Source organism: Suricata suricatta, chromosome 3 (genome assembly GCF_006229205.1).
Source record: "Suricata suricatta isolate VVHF042 chromosome 3, meerkat_22Aug2017_6uvM2_HiC, whole genome shotgun sequence".
NCBI classification, from domain to species: domain Eukaryota; kingdom Metazoa; phylum Chordata; class Mammalia; order Carnivora; family Herpestidae; genus Suricata; species Suricata suricatta.
In genome coordinates this window covers 6,338,704-6,355,154 of record NC_043702.1, presented here as the reverse complement: position 1 = coordinate 6,355,154, position 16,451 = coordinate 6,338,704, and the positions used below count along the sequence as shown (strand labels likewise).

General features: G+C 52.5%; 1 protein-coding gene across 1 annotated transcript in view; it reads left to right on the top strand.

Annotated features, from left to right (window-relative positions):
• Positions 1 to 3,568: 3,568 nt before the first annotated feature.
• INPP5D (inositol polyphosphate-5-phosphatase D) overlaps positions 3,569 to 16,451 on the top strand; it is a 96,843-nt gene continuing 83,960 nt past the window's right edge. The window contains 2 exon segments of the mRNA XM_029932862.1: positions 3,569 to 3,618; positions 3,686 to 3,749. Of these exon segments, the coding sequence (XP_029788722.1) occupies positions 3,569 to 3,618; positions 3,686 to 3,749 (114 nt within the window).

Sequence of the window (16,451 nt, the reverse complement as noted above, 5' to 3'; positions counted from 1 at the left end):
AAAGAAAAACACATTTTTTTAAAGTTTGTTTATTTTTGAGAGAGAGAGAGAGAGAAAGCAAGCCTGCTGGGGCACACAAGTGAGAGACGGGCAGAGAGGGGAAGACACGGAATCGGAAGCAGGCTTCAGGCTCTGAGCGGTCAGCACAGAGCCAGACGCAAGACTCGAACTCACAAACCTGAGCTGAAGTCGGACACTCAGCCGACTGAGCCACCCAGGCGCCTCAACTTGTCCTCGTGCATTTCAGTAACACTTCCTCAGCCATCTTGGGCTTGATCAGGAAATGCCCTGCCCAGAGGAAGCGTCCTCCCTGTTAGAGCAGGATGGGCACCTGCTGCCACCTGACCGCTGGGGGGAGGCACGGGAAGTCTGCTGGAAGCCCCGCTTCATCTGAGGCGAGCAGCCTCCTCGGTGCCTGGCCCGGCTCCATCCCAGCGTGGGTCCCCAGTGGGACTGCTCCTAACACAAGCACCCCGAAACGCGCCCCGGGCACTGGAGGAGTAGCACCCCACATTGTTCCTAAATCACCGCAAAGAGCTGGGAAGGGCTGCATGAGCCGGTCAAGCACGGTGTCTGGACCCTGTTCCAGCGCGGTCATTGTCAACGCCGACAGGGGCGTGGAGCCTGCCCTTGAAACATTTTACAAGTACAGTTGTGTGTGTGCCTCTGCGAACAGGTGTAGGTGACGTATCCGTGTGTGCACGGGCTTGTATCTATGTGTTGTGTGTGTGTGTTTGTACACGATTGTGCCTCTGGGACCAGAACGCTGTGTAGCTGCTGAGGCGTGAGGGAGGTCAAGGAGTGTCCCCCTCCGCCTGCCCGAGGAGCCCCCGGTGCCCCACGGCGTGCAGGCTGGAACACCTCCTCTCCTGTGGGCTGTGTGTGGCACGGGGGTGGTGGTGGTGGTGGTGACGTTGTACATTTCTCCCACAAACGCCTGAAACGACCCGGCTCCGGGGTTGGCCTGTCTGGCCCTGGGCATTGGGGCTGCTGAGCTGTGCGTCTAAGGGGAAATGTCCTTGCTTCCTCCTGGACTCGCTTCTGAATTCTGGCCTCTCTGAATAGCCTGGAGCTGAGTCTGTCTTTCGGGGCTCCTAGAACTTCTTCGAAAAAGCCAGAAAGGTTTGTGTGCCACACTTGATTAACTGAAGGGCCTTTCCTGTTCCGTGCGGCTGTCTGTGTCCCTCTTCTTGTGACCCTGTCCTTTTGGTTTAGGGGCTGATGTTTTGGGCCTGCTGAACTTCTTCCACAAATCAGCTGCCCTCAGCCAAATAAGACTGTTCTGGGCCCGGTCTCATTTGCATATCTGCGGAGGAAGTGAAAGATAAGTGTGCAGCAGGGCGGAGCTACCCTCTGGCATCTGTTGCCAGCTCTGCACCAGGCCGGTGTTGGAGGGGCTGGGGATGGGGTCTGGGGCGGTCCTCCGTTTCTGGGACATCTGTGGGAGGTGAGGTGGCAGTGGCCTAGACAGCCATCCTCGCCACCTCTGATACAAGCCAGGTCTGGTGTCGGCTCAGGCTCTGGAGACAGCGTGCAGGGGGCTGAGCATTCAGAGATGAGACAGGACAGGAAAAGAAACTTCCCTGTGCGAATTGAAGAACCAGGTGGAAGTGAAATTACCCAAAACATTCTCTAAAACTTTCTTGAAACGTCCACTGCTCCTAAAGCCAAGAAAGATTGTAAAATTGACCACATAAAATCATAAAACTTCTACACAGCTAAAAAGTAGAAAAAAGTCCCAGGAGCACTGTCAATCATAAGTAACTCCAAAATACAGGGTGGCACCTAGCAAAGTCTTGCAAATAAAGAAAAGATGAGTTAAAACAATGTAATTCGTGGAAAATGTAATGTCATAAAAAGAAATTCGCAGAAAAAGAAAGACAGATATGAAACATAAGAGAACACGTTCAACCTTCCTCATAAAGAAAGGCAGATTAAAGCCAGCGATCATTTTTTCTTTCACCTCTCAGATTTGCAAAGATTGAAATGTCTGATAACAGCCAGTCGGCAGGGCGTGGGGAAATAGACATATCCGGTTAGGGGGAGAGAAAAGTGACGCAGCCTCACGGGAAGGCAGCCGGCAGTCTCTCTCTCTGAATACAGAGCCGTGTCCAGCCCTTCTGGTGGTGATGTCCCCACAACCAGGACTAAATGTGAGCACGTGCAGGAGTTAGCGTGTGCCAGGCATATTCCAAATGCTTTTCAGGAGCGCCAGGTGGCTCAGTTGGTTAAGCATCCGACTCTTGATTTTGGCTCAGGTCATGATCTCCCTGTTCGTGAGTTCAAGCCCCACACATGCTCCTTGGAGTTCTCTGTCTCTCCTGCCCTCGTGTGTGCACTTTCTCTCCTAAATAAATGGGTAAACATTAACCAAATACATAAATGCTTTTCATATGTTAGCTCACTCAATCCACCCAGCAGCGGGTAGATGTGGTGACTGTCCCCGTTGCCCTGACAGGGAGGCTGAGCCTGTCATTTCACCAGTGTGTGCGAGATGTAAAAAGTTAAAAAGGAACTGCTCATCCCTCACCCCCTAGGCCTGTCAGATAAATGATCACACAACCGCATGGTGGCTATCAGTTGGGAAGACTTCTAGGATTTGGGGGTGGGGCGGGTAGGGGGCGCCTGAGTGGCTCAGGTCATGATCTCATGGTCCGTTCGAGCCCTGAGTCAGGCTCTGTGCTGACAGCTAGCTCAGAGCCTGGAGCCTGTCTTCAAATTCTGTATTTCCCTCTCTCTCTGACCCTTCCCTGCTTGCACTGTTTCTCTCTGTCTCTCAAAAATAAAAAAATAAAATAAAATAAACATTAAGATTTTGTTTTCTGGTGAGAAAAGCAAGTTCCAGAACAATATATATACTATGATATTATTTGCATTTAAAAAGACATGTGTATCTAAGTTTGCACGTCTGCTTAGAAGTTCCGGAATGGCTTACAAAAAGGAGTAGTAAATCTAAGAGGCACGGCTCAAAAGAGGCAGGAGACATTTGTTTTTCATCTTTTGTCTTTCTGTATGGTTTTAAGTTTTTATTTTTATTTATTTATTTTTCATTTTTTAAGATATTTATTTATTTTTGAGAGAGAGAGAGAGAGATAGTTGTGAGTGGGGGAAGGGCAGAGAGAAAGACACACACACATAGAATCCTAAGCAGGCTCCAGGCTCTGAGCTGTCAGCACAGAGCCCGATGTGAGGCTCGAACTCACAAACTGCGAGATCATGACCTGAGCCGAAGTCGGATGTTTAAGTGACTGAGCCACCCAGGCGCCCCTGTGTGGTTTTAGATTTTTTAAAATTGGGGTATAATTTTTAAATCTGGTTACACAACATGTATAAATGTTGAGCCAAGTGTCAGGCACCCAGGAGGGGCTGAGTCAGTGAAACTCCTGTAACAAAGTTATGTCTTAGATGGTGGATTCCTTTAAATCAAACCACAAAGCTATCAAGCGCCAACATAAATCATGTGCGGAAGCCCCCACCGCTGTTTCCTAAAGCTCCCTGGATGTGGCGGGGGCGGGGAAGGGGGCCCAGTCCAGCCCTGCTCCATGGCAAGGCTGATCTCTGACTCGGAATGATCAGCTCCGACGTTCAGAGGCCTCATGGCCCGGGCTCCTGCGTCAGGTTGGGACGTCACCAGAGAAATGAATTCCCTTGCATGGGTTCTGACACAGTCTTTGGTCTGTTGCAGGTATCGGAATTGTGTTTACACGTACAGGATTCTGCCCAATGAAGACGACAAATTCACTGTCCAGGTAAGCCCTTTAAAACCAACCCAGACACCTGGCCCCGCATGGAGCCCATGTGGGCAGAGAACGTGACAAAGAGAAAGAAGAGAAGAAAAGCATGTGCCCCGAACAGCCTGGACATGAAGGCCTGGCTGAGCCTCTTTCTCCCCCAGGAGTCTGTTGTTGGGGTGACTTAGTGGCAAAACAATGACCCTGCAGAGTGACCCCACTCCGTGACACGAGGCAGCTGGCCTGACAGACATTAGCGTGTGTTTCTGAGTGTGAAAGAGTGAGGCGGGATGCCCAGAGACAGAGCAAAGGGACTGTGGCCTGTCACTTCTTTCCTTCAATGAGCTCAGTGAGTGCCAGTCAGCGGGCTGGGGAGGGGAGGAGGGGGTCTTATAGGAGAACTGACCCTTTTTCCTGAGGGACGAGCTGATCGCCCAGCGGGTTAGCATGAGGCAGCACCTCTCACTTCGTAGACTCCTGTTCTGCCCAAGGCTGCAGCTCAGGCATCTGGCAACACCAGGTGAAGTCCAAGTGTGCCAAATTTGCCGCTCAGTGTGAACAAAGAATCAGCTGCACAGGTCTTTCCAAGTCTGGAAAGACCACCCTACACACACTTTGCATGACAAACACCCCGGGCTCTGACCACAGTGCATGACAGCCGAGTGACAGGGAGGCTGGGTGAGCTATTTTTATCTGACTTGAGTTAAAAGGGCATGAGGGTGGTCAGAACAAAGGCGGTGATGCTCAGTGGGGACAGTTCTCAAGAGGCATCAACAAATGGAGTGCATCCGCATGTGGGGCAGAGAGGCGAGACAGAGCAGGGCAGGGACACCGTGTCCTGTAGGAGCCGCAACAGGGTCCGTGGGGTTTAGTTGAAAAGAAAGTAAAAGTGGAGGAAGAGAGGTGGGGCCCTATCACTGATTCCAGAATGTGAAGGAAAGGATGCATTTTGTGCAGAACTAGATGCAGTTGTGGAAACAGCACTGGACTTGAGGGCAGGACAGCAGGTGAGTCCCTGGGGCATACATCACTGGAAGTGAGTCAAGAGGGACAAGCTGTGTGGAGCAGAGCACCTCTGGGGAGAAGCTGTGTGGAGTAGAGCGCCTCTGGGGAGAAGCTGTGTGGAGCAGAGCGCCTCTGGGGAGAAGCTGTGTGGAGCAGAGCACCTCTGGGGAGAAGCTGTGTGGAGCAGAGCACCTCTGGGGAGAAGCTGTGTGGAGTAGAGCGCCTCTGGGGAGAAGCTGTGTGGAGTAGTGCACCTCAGGAGAGAAGCTGTGTGGAGCAGAGCACCTCAGGGGAGAAGCTGTGTGGAGTAGAGCGCCTCTGGGGAGAAGCTGTATGGATCAAAGGAATCACTTCAGGAGACACTTGGTGGGGGGGGGGGGAAGCCCTAAGGGCATGCTTGAGCCAACCCAGGGGGTTGCAAAGCTGCCTCCGGCAGCTGGACTGTTTGGTGCAGGGGCTGGGAGATGCCAGCTTGGGCTCACTTGGAACTGCTCCACCCGATAGAGGTCAGGCGGAGAGTTGGCTACTTCTTCCTTCCCTTATGTGCATCTACACCAGTATCTGAAGAATACCCATCTCAGTATTTTGGGCTGGTGTGGGGTGTCCCCATGTCTCAGCTTGGTCACGGGGGATGAATGGTAGCGCATCCAGTGGAAGACGGTCGTTCTAAGTCCTTGGCAGCCGCTTACCATTGGTACGGTCATCTCTCACGTGGGCACCTCGCCTGCAGGGGGAGGCCCGTGCGGGGCAGGCAGTGGGCCTCTGCAGCCTTCACAACTTGGGGGTATGTCTAGGACTGTGTGAACTTTCCTGGCCGGGTTGGCATCCTTGAGAGGTGGTTTGCTGAAAGGCATCTACACTCTCTCAAGTTAAAAGTTGGTCAATGCTTTTGATCTTTTTTCCCCTTGTGGTTTCTTCTATTCCTTCAAAGTGCAGAAGACTTTAAGTATGACTAGGCCTGAAGCTGGAAAAGACACGACTTTGTGGCTTCTTGTATATACGGCTGTACCCACGAGCTGTGAACACCGACGCTCTGCGTCTAGCAGGTCCTCCCCGCCGCTCACCTTCGTGCTCTTGATGCTGGGTGGCCTGTGTGGGGGGTATGTGGGGGGATGGACACTGAGGGAGAAGGTGTGGCCTGGGACCAGAGGGCTCGGGGCCCTACGCCGCGTGCAACCTGGCACGACTCAGCCCTTGTCCATGGATCCTCTCTTCTCCCGCCAGCAGGGGCGTGTCTCAGTTCCCAGCCCCAAGGGGTGATCTGGGTGGCTCGGCCACCAACAGCTTTCTCTGCACAGGCCCCTGAGGGGCCGCGGGCCTGTGTGAACCGGCTGCCTGAGCAACCGTCCGCCCCACAGTCAGAGTGTGAGGACAGAGGGTTACCCGAGGCCACGCTCAGCCAGGGCGCTGGGTGGGCAGGTTTCCTGGAAGAGCTGGGGCCCTGCTGGAGGCGCGTGCTCCTGACCCCAGGCCTGCCACCTCCTGGGTGGCCAGCAGTGGGTAACCGGGGTGCAGAGATCTGGGCGGCCTGGGCGGCCTGCAGAACTTTCCACGCCTAAGGATACGCCTTCCTATAAAGAGACAACACGTTGCTGAAATAAACGAGTATCTGACCACCACCTAAAGCACGTGTGCAGTGAGGTGGAGTCGGAGACTTGACAGGCCTCCATCCTTACCAACGGCCGCTTATTTTAACTCTGGTTCCTCTTTTCACGTTGAGGCAAAACCTCATGCTCTTTTCTGAGCTGAGCCACGGTTTCTAAATAGCTCATTCCTTACACCTGAGTCTGCTCAGCACCACAGACTGTGAGGCTCCTAAAATAAGAACCGGGCCTGGAAAACTTGGCCAAGAGAAGAGGCAAGGGCTTCACTCGCTTTCTTATGCTAATTATGTCCCCTCTTCTCCTGGGGCTTCTTTTTGGCAAAACCAAAGGATCACTCCACATCCATAGGTTTGTCGAGGGACCTCATGATGAGTGCATCATGGCCGGCAAGAGGAGCATCCCTGACCCTCTCTGAGGCTTGCTCTCTCTCTCTCCACCTTTCTCAGCCTTCCGGATAATCAGAGGGGAGGGAAGGGTGTAAACTGTAACTTCATTCAACCCCCTCCCCCACCGCTGTTTAGTGTGAACGTGGCTGATATCTACAAACACCGCGTCCCCACCCCAGAAAGTGTGCCCAGACCTGGCTGGGTGTGGGACCCCCGGGAAGGGTGGAAGGGAGGATGTGGAGGCGGGGCCACGTAGTCCCTCCGAGAGAGAGGCCTCTTTTCCTGCCCTTGGTGGTTGATGACATTGATCATCAATGGCCCTTAGCCCTTGAGGTGAAGCAGGGAGGCACCTGGAAGTAAGGCAGAGAGCACTGACTGTGTAAAACACCCGCTGGGGACTGGCTGACACTGGGGAGCCACCACCTCCACCACTGCTGTCTTTGTTTGCTGGGAGGGAATAAGCACCGTGAGTCAGTCCTACCTGGTGCTCAGGTGAGGGAGGGAAGGGAAAAGGGAGGAAAATAAGAGGAAAGATGGGAAGAGAAGGGTGATGGAGGGAGAACGGAGACAGAAGACAACATGGAAATAGGTGTGGGGCAGAGCCAGCAGAGAAGGGGGGGTGAGGGGAGGGAGAGGGAGACGGGCAGTATTCTAGAAGATTCCAGGCAAGTGCCTAGGGATGGCCAGAAGTGGGGCAGATCTGGTGGTGACCAATCTCTCTCGGCTCTGCTCCTTGGGCTGTGGATTTCTGTGTCTCCGTTACCTCAGGGGCCTGTAGAATTGTTGTTTGTTCAACAGCCTCTCTGACCCCCAGGTCCTGAGAACCTTCTGGTCCTCGCGGGTGGGCAGCGCTCAGAGCTCTGTGTGAGGCCAGAGGAAGGCACAGCAGCTCAGCCCTTCACACCTGAGTTTCCGGGGCCCAGAGCTTGGGTTTCTTTTAAAGCCCAAACTCCTTTTCTGAAAGTGACCCTCCTCTGAGGAGCTCTGACTCCAGAATGAGCTCTTAGGCCTCCATGGCTTTTAAAATGGCCCCTCTCCCTGGGAGGTCACGGACACGTTTGAAGCAGGGCCAGTAGTCCTGATGGGCCAGCCTGAGCCTGAGCAAGAGGCGGCAGGAGGCTCATGACACGTCATGTAAATGGCTGCCCCAAAGCCAACGCCACAGCCCAAGTCCACACAGCCCTTTGCTGTACTCTTCCAGCCCTCTCCCCCTTGCTCTCGTTCTGACATCCTTCCTACCAAGAAGAATAAAGCAGAAAATAAAAACAGCCCCTGGTCCCCGTCACGACTGTATTCGCAGTGAACTTCCTGTATTTTCTCACAGTTGAGATTGTATCCAGGATATGGACTGTTTAAGACAGGAACACGCACGCGTTTTAACGCAATAAGTTTAGGCAAAGAGGGAATTTGAAACTATCAGCCTCGTAGACTCTTTCGGTCTTCTTTCCTGATTTAGAAGAAAAAGCCCAGTGGCTCAAGTCACTCGGGGAGAGAGACTCATGACTCAGTTCCTGGTCTCTGACAGTGGCTGTCATGTTGCTCAGGGGCAGTGTGGCTTCTGGGGACAGAAAACAAAACAACTTTCTAAAAGCCATTCAGTCGTCAAAAGTGTCCCAGAGGGTAAACGGTGGAGCCATTGTTATTAAGTTCAGGAAGAGGGTGGTAGCTGACATTGTTCTGAGTGGTCACCAAGTGCAGTAAAGATCCCGTCTGAGCTGCCTGTGAAGGATGTGGCTCTAACACACATTTCCTGACATTGCACAACGCGAGGGAGCAGTGAGGGTGCAGGCAGCAACAGGCAGGCCGGGGCCGCCGTGCAGCACCGCACAGCCAGGCGGTGGGCAGTGGGCCTGGTAGGGGCCACCCGGGTGGGGGGCGAGCGGTCCCTTCAGGCCGTGAATGCCACATCCTAGAAGCCTGCATAGATGCCCTACACTGAATTGAATTGAAATGAATTGAATTGAATTGAATTTATTTTGCTAATTTTTAAAATTTTGCTTGCTGCAGAACACAGGTCAGTTTTCTAAGCTTCTGAACATCTCAAAACATCCCCAGTTGCCTTTACATTCAAAAAGGAATGTGACGAAGATAAAGATTTTTGAGGACCAAGTTTTTTTTCTCAAAATCCTACAGAGGCTCCGTTCCACTGCCTTCAGAAACGTAGAATTGCAAATAGCCCCCAGTGCAAAACCCAAGGCCAGCCTGGGGCTGGCTCCATTCTGGGGAATCTGTCCAATTTCTCTGCTTTGAAGCTGGTGTGAATTTTTTTCTTCCCTTGTCATTTTCCTTTCATCAGTGGCTCCTGGAAGGTGTTGAGCCTGGTCACTCGGTGAATTTGGGTCTTTCTTTGGCTCAGACTTCTCTTCTGTTTGGTCTTTGAATATGTTTTTATTCCAGCTCTTCTGACTTAAATTTGTCATCTCTACTTCCAGATGACTGTCTTTGCTTTTTGCTTTCTCGACCCACCCATCCCCCCGCCCTGTCCCCATACATCTTGTCCCTGCCTCTCGTGCCATAAGCCTTCTGGTCTACCTTGCCCGCTCCTGTCCCTAGACATGGACCCATTTCCTCCTTGTGACCCAAAGCAGAGCTCCCACAGGCCCACCCCAGCTGTGGTTGGTGGGCTTGGGCACGGGGATGGGACGCAGTTACCAACGAGATGTGAAGGGAAGTGTTCCGTGGGGCTTCTGGGAAGGGTTATTTGTCTTAGAGATACAAGGACAGAATGGTCCCTTTCTCCCTTTGGAAGCAGTCATAGTGTGTCTTGTACCCAAGAGCTGGAGAGTGAGGCCAGTTCGCAGAGGGCAGAGCAAAAGATGAAATGCACCTGATGCCATTCATCCCGATGGTGCCATTAAATGAGCTGGATGCAAATAACCAACCTGGTCACGGCCTTGCCTCCGGCCCTTCTTTCTGTTCAAGTAACTGTATTAGGGTCTTTGTCACCCGCAGCTAAAAGTGTCCTGACATGCAAAGGCTGGGGCTCTCTTAGGGGAATTTCAAAGCAGAAAATGAAAATTTTAAATTGAACATCAAGTTTCACTGCCCCCAAAGCCCACAAGCCCACGATGGGTCTCATGTGGTGTCTGCCTTTCCGCTCTCCTAAGCTGCCGTCTGCACCGTGTTCTTGAACCCGCTCCCCAACCCCCCACACCGACACCCACACACACAGTATTCCCTGTGACCCATCGCTATGCCAGACATCCTGGCATTCCGTAGCCCTTTCTCGAACAGTAGCCACAAAAAATCACAGAAACCAATCTGCATCTTGGCGGTCTCTGCCCTGGAAGGCTCCGCCATTGCTTGCTCCCTGCATATGGTTTAGCCTCTCTCTGGACTTGGCCTTTCAAGATGAGGTCCTGGGTCTGGCTTTTCATATGCAAGAGGCCACTTGAAGTTACCCAACAGGAGGGAGTCTTTCCTATAAGAAAATACCTCCCCACGAGCCCTACCCTGATTCCTCCACAAAAGCAACTGTCCGCCTCCCCCATGTCCTGCTGTGTCCTCCATGGGGCACTTATAACCACCTGACTTCGTACTTCATCTTGATTCATGTATTGTATGTCCCAGAACTGTCCCTGGCACACAGTAGCCGCGTAAAAATTCATGGAATGAATGAATGTTGCTGCCACCCCGAGAAGGCAGAAAGAGCTGCATGTTTCGTTACACCTGTTTTGCCCTCGCTGCATGCAGAGCTCCTACATTGGGTCTGCATGGCATCCACCTTATCTGTTGACTACTCACTCCTGTTTTGCATGCCTTGTTTCTCATTGCCTTCAGCGTGCCAACTTCCTCTGCGCTCTGGGCAAGGTCCTCTCTCCCACAATCTCGGTTTGGCTCCCACTCCCTCCCATGTGGATTTGAAGCTCACCAGTGAGTTTTCCATCTTGCTGCCTGCCTGCCTTATCTGGCTGATCTCCCTCTGTAACCGGCCCTGTCATTTCTTGGCTTTTCCCCACGATCTCTTCTTGTGAGTTTACACTCCCGGGTGTTGAAGGCCTTGCCTTCTACATTTATGTGAGGACATTAGATCTTCCCAGGGTGTTTTCCTACTTCCTACAGCAGCATTTTCAGAGAAGGCTCCTTCCTGCCCTTCTCTGTTTCCTCTTCTGAAATGTTGGGGTAAAGGCAGTACGAGTCTCATGGCGGATTTCCAGGATGGAAGGAGATGCTTTATGTGGAGCACGCAGTGCAATGTTGGATATTCGTGTGACTCGATGAATGATCGTTACAACAAGAAGGAAGCGGGGAGAGAAGCAGGAAGGCCAGTCAGCTAACAACCCCCAGGGAGAAGCCCAGGCCTGCCAAGGGTTGGGGATGTCACATGCAGGAGAGGCACAAAGTCCAGACATTTGGGGACACGAAAGACTGGGGAGTCCTGGGATTGACACAAGACTGTCTGGGGGCCTTGGGAGGAAGAGTGAGTGGCCCGGCGTCCTGATGGGCGGGATTACCACCCAGGGGCAGAGAGGGGAGGGAGGCACCGAGTCTGGGCTTCCCTGTCCTGTCTGGATGGGGACCTGTTCGAGACCTGTGATTGTCCTATGCCTGCTCATTCCCAGCTTTGAAGAAGTAGGGAAGAGAGAAGGAGGGGGTCAGGGCAGGGGCTGGTGGCTGGGGTCCCCACTAGGTAGCAGTAGGAGAGAGCCTGGAGGAGACCAGAGGTGTCAGAGGGAGGGCCCCCGACTCCCCCTGGGCCCTATCTCATCGTCCCTTCTCACCACTGCCCCCATTTATTGAGCCCTTCTTGGAGCCAGCTACTTGATACATGTTCTTTAATTTAATCCTGGAAGGGAGTATGGTTACCATTATTCTCACTTAAAATACAGGGAAACCAAGGGGCTAATACCGTTTGCTTGGTTCAGACAACTGGTCAGTGACAGGATAGGTCTATTATTTGACTGACCGTGCTCCGGCTTCACAGCCAGGCCACCCTCCCTGGCCTCTTGGTGTGGCTCTTGGTCACTAAGGCTCCCTGCATTCTGAGCCACCTGCTGGAAGACTGAGTCTGTCGCCGCCATGTTTGGTTGTCGATCTTTGGTTTCCCATGCGCTGGAGGTTGTCCCTGGCAATGGAACTTGCTGTAAGTTGTATGGCATTTGAGCCTTTCACCTTCTTGAATGAGGCTCAAGACGAGCCTACTTTGAGCCAAGTCCAGTCAGCGATATATCTCCTGATTGTATTCCTTCGTGATTCGTCATCACAGGATGACTGCGCTCAGAGACTCCTCATTTGTGCATCTCACACAGCAACTTTTGGTTGGCCACTGGGCATCCAAGAGTGAGTCAACCTCCTAGGCACCGTTCGTGCCCTTATGGAACAGATGTGCAGTTCAGAGACTGATAGCAGGCAACCATCAAGATTACCCCTTGGCCCCAGATTTATATCCTAGGAAGTAGAGGTGTTTCAGGTGTTTGCATAGCAAAAGGAGCTCCCCTCAAATGGGAGGAAATGAATGATCCAACCAATCCCTCTAAAATACCGTCGCTCCGTCTTCTGTGCCCCCCTTGCACTCCCCTTCTTCCCGCTGCCATGCCCTTTCCGTGGGGTGGTCCTCCGCTCTGTGTCTGCCTCCCTCCCTCTCTGCCCTGGTGAACTGTGGGTGCTTCAGGAACATAAGTGAGGACTCATTTGCATCCGTGTCTGCCCAGGCCTGGCACGAGACAGAAGCTTCGTAAGCGTTTGTCAAACAAATGGCCCCGTTGGACTCGGCTTGAAAATGCTGCTTCTATTTAGCGCTCAGTGCGCACAAAACCTTTGGAGGTTAATCTTAATCCCCCCGTTCTTGGCAGAGGGGTGTCGTGCTTTGAGCACCCCCAGGATGGAAAAATCCAAATTTCTTCCCAAGCATTTGGGAAGTTAGTTGTTTTTACAAAGAAATTCGCCGCTAAGAGAGCAGGAAGATCTCAAAGCCCTTCCGTTTCGGCTCCTCCTGACTGTAAGTCCAGAGACCCGTGGGGCTTGCCTCTCCCCACCACACAGTATGCTCCTTCGTGACTCGGGGGGACAGGTGCCCAAGTTTTGAAATGAAGGAATGTGCTTTTCAGAATCGAGTATCTCTGGCAAATATACACTCTTAAGACCGTAAGAAGAGGCCTTAGCTCCTCCTACTGGGACAAGGACAGGACACGGGGACATAGTCCCAGGCTTTCAGGAGGGAAACCAGACAAACAAGTAGATTTCAAGGTTACTCAGAAGTCTGCGAGGAAAACCATTGACTTCCCGGGAAACCGGACGGCACAATGGCTCTCTCTTTGTGGGAAAGCATCAAAGAGATAGTAAAGAGGGTTACTCCTGCCATCCCCAAGCTCCTCCCTGCCCCAGGATCTTTGCACTTGCCCTGCCCTCTCCCTGTGACTGTCCCCCTAGATTACCATGTGGCCAGCTGCCCCAAGGTCTCTCCATCTAAAGTCACACCCTCCCTGATACCCATTCTATTTTACCCCTTCCTTCACAGTCTCTGTCACTGTCAGCAACCATATCAGTTTCCTTTTGTTGCTGTAACAAATAACTGCAAATGTAGTGATTTGAAAACAACACGAAGGTGGGGTGCCCGGCTGACTTAGCCGGTAGAGCATGTGACTCTTAATCTTGGGGTTGTAAGTTAGAGCCCCTTGTTGGGTGCCGAGCTTCCACACAAAATCTTTAGGGGCGCCCAGGTGCTCTGCGTCAGTCAGTTAAGCGTCCGGCTCTTGATTTTGGCTCAGGTCATGATCTCGCAGTTTGTGGGATGGAGCCCTGCATCAGGCTCTGAGCTGACAGCTCTGCCCCGCCTCTGCTTACCCTCTCACTCTCTCTCTCCCTCAAAATAAATAAACAAACACTGTGAAAAATAAAATATTAAAAAAACCAACAGCACCTATGTATTATTTTACAGTCCTAGGGGTTGGTAGTCTGACGTGGGTTTCACTAGGCTAAAATCAAGGTATTGGCTGGACTGTGGTCCGTTCTGGAGACGTGGGGGGAATCCCTCTTGTTGCCTTTTCCAGTTTCCAGGGGCCACCTGCGCTTCTCGGCTCGTGGCCCATGTTCCCGTCTTCAGAGCCAGCAGTGGCCAGTCTAGGCTTCCTCCCACTGGCACGTCTCTGGTTCTGACTCTCCTGCCTCCCTCTGTCCCTTCTGAGGACGCTTGGAACTTGACTGGGGCCACCTGAATAATTCGGGATGCCCTCCCTATCCCAAGGTCAACCTTAACTCCTGCCTGCAGGATTCAGGGACCAGGACGTGGACTTCTTTGGTGGTTGTTGGCCCACCCCAGGGATTGTCTTTGTTATTTATTGACTCCCCCGTCTGTCCTCCATCTCCACTAGGAGGACATGAAACCCACTGGAGAGCTAAGACCTCGGGCGGCCAGCTCACCACTGTCCCCCCAGCCCTCAGAAGAGCACGGCATATAGGCGGCTCACAATAAATATTTGCTGAATGGTTGAATGATGGGGTAGGTTTGTGACATGAGTGTGGGAGGAAATGCCTCCATTTCTGTACCTCTCGGAGGAGGGGACTGGGGCAGAGACCATCAAAGGCCTCCGTGCACACAGAAGTCCACGGTTCCTTCTGTGTCGATGGCATCAACCAAGGTTGAGGAGAAGGGGTGCTCAGAGCAGCTCTTTCACAGCCTGTTCCGGGGTGCAGCGGCAGGCATGGGGTCTGGGACAAAGTGAAGGCAGCAGGGGAGTCTGGGGGCGAGCCGCAGAGTTCATCAGGGCACTGCCCCAGGCGGCGTCCCCCACAGGCTGAGGACACAGTTTGTCTGCCAGCTGTCACTTCCCTCTCCCCCCGAGCACCTCGAGAGCTTCACGAAGAGAAATGAAGCAAGCTGGAAGAGCCTCGCAGGGACATGTAATTAAGGATAAAAATATCCTTCCTCGGCTCCCGGGAACCGAGACACAGAGAATGCCCCCGATCCGGGGACCCGGGGAACCATGGGGCGTTTGGAAAGATAATGATTAGGACAGGTTGTGAGTATGGATAAACTTGTCCCATCAGAAACCCCGCCTGTATCCCAGCAGTGCCAAGAGACATGAGGCTCCATGCTTGGTGGGGAGAAGTTTGAAGCGTGAGGCATGTCAAATACAGTGAGAAAAAAGGGGAACTGGACTCAGCGAAGGAGAAGATGGACTTCCTCCTTTGCAAGTGTCAGAGGGAAATTGCGATTCTGAAGGCGAATGTTGAATCTTGGAGGGCGGGGTCGGGGGACTGAGAGCCCCCTGACAGCTCCCCCCTTACCCCATGTCCCCGCCCTTCAGTCTTGAGCCTGACTGAGCCGGGCTGCAGCGCCCCACGGCTGTCCTGGGCCCCCGGGTGCCCTCACCCCAGCCCCCTGCACCTCTGGGCCCCACCCCATGCTTCCTACCTAAAGGATGTACCCCTGCTGGCGTGGGCAAACGCATTCCGGCCCCATGGTGAAAAAGGTTACGCGGGAAGGAGCAGAAAGATCCATCACGAGCACTTCCTGAAAGAGATGGAGAATCAACAACTTCTCCATCTACCTGCGGCCGGAGGTCCTCCTGCTTCCCAGCCTGGCTCGGACCACTCAGTCCCTCTGCGGCTAACTTTTCTTTCCTTGCAGTGAGAAGAATTACTGCAGACCAATATGTGTCACGTCTGCTTTTTCTCTTAGCAGAGTAGTAAGTGACGGTGAGGAAGTTCAAACCAAAACTACCAAGCAGAAATAAAACCCCCTGACACTGAGCCAGGCCTTTGCTTCTTGGGAAACCGGCCATGTAAATACGTTTCTCTAAAATTTAACCTTAGAACCTGTAACACATCTACCATCTTAAAAATAGTCTTTAGGACTTTATGGGAAGTACTTTGAGTGAGGGCTCATTAACGCATTCTCTAAACATTGCAGTCCTCCCGTATGTGGGGGAGAGATTTGCAAACACTTGGTAACGATCCTGTGTGTCATGCCCGGTCAGCTAGAGCAAACGGCACAATTTTAAGTGTGCCCCGATTCGCTTTAAAAGTGGAAGTGGTCAGAAGGTACACACTTCCAGTTATAAAAGAAGTAAGTCGTGAGGCGGCAATGTATAGCATGGCGGTTCTCGCTCATCGGACTGTATTGTATATCTGAACGTTGCTAAAAGTAAGTATGTAGCAAAAATTCTGGTTACAGGAGGGGAAAGTTGTAACTGTCTGAGGCTGGATGTTAGCTAGGAACGCGGTGATCATTTTGCAGCGGAGATGCACATATTGACTCATTATGTCGTGCACCTGAGCTAATATGTTATCTGTCAGTTACAGCTCTATTTCTTTTTATTTTTGAGAGAGGGTGCAAGTGAGCTAGGGGTAGAGAGAAAGGGAGAGAGAGAAGAATCCCATGAGAGAGAGGGAGAGAGCGAGGGGGAATCCCACTGAAGCTCCCCACTGTCAGCAAGGAGCCCGATGCTGGGGCTTGAACTCACGAACCGTGTGATCATGACCTGAGCTGAGTCAGACGCTCAACTGACTGAGCCACCCAACCGCCCCTTAGTTTTTTTAATGTAAAAAAGAGTTTATTGGAAGTGTTGCGTAGGAACAGATAGTAATCATCCTCATCATCATAAAATAATAGCATCATTGCTTGAAGTCCTTATGCCAAGCAGAGCGCCCTCCTCCTGCCAGTCCTGAGGCTGCTTCAGGCCATACTCCCTTTGGCCAAAGAATGTTCTCACTGGTGCCTCCTGGGTGCCCCTCTTCTGCCTCCACCCCATCCGCCCTGTGCTGCCCCCTGGGGTCTGAGCAAC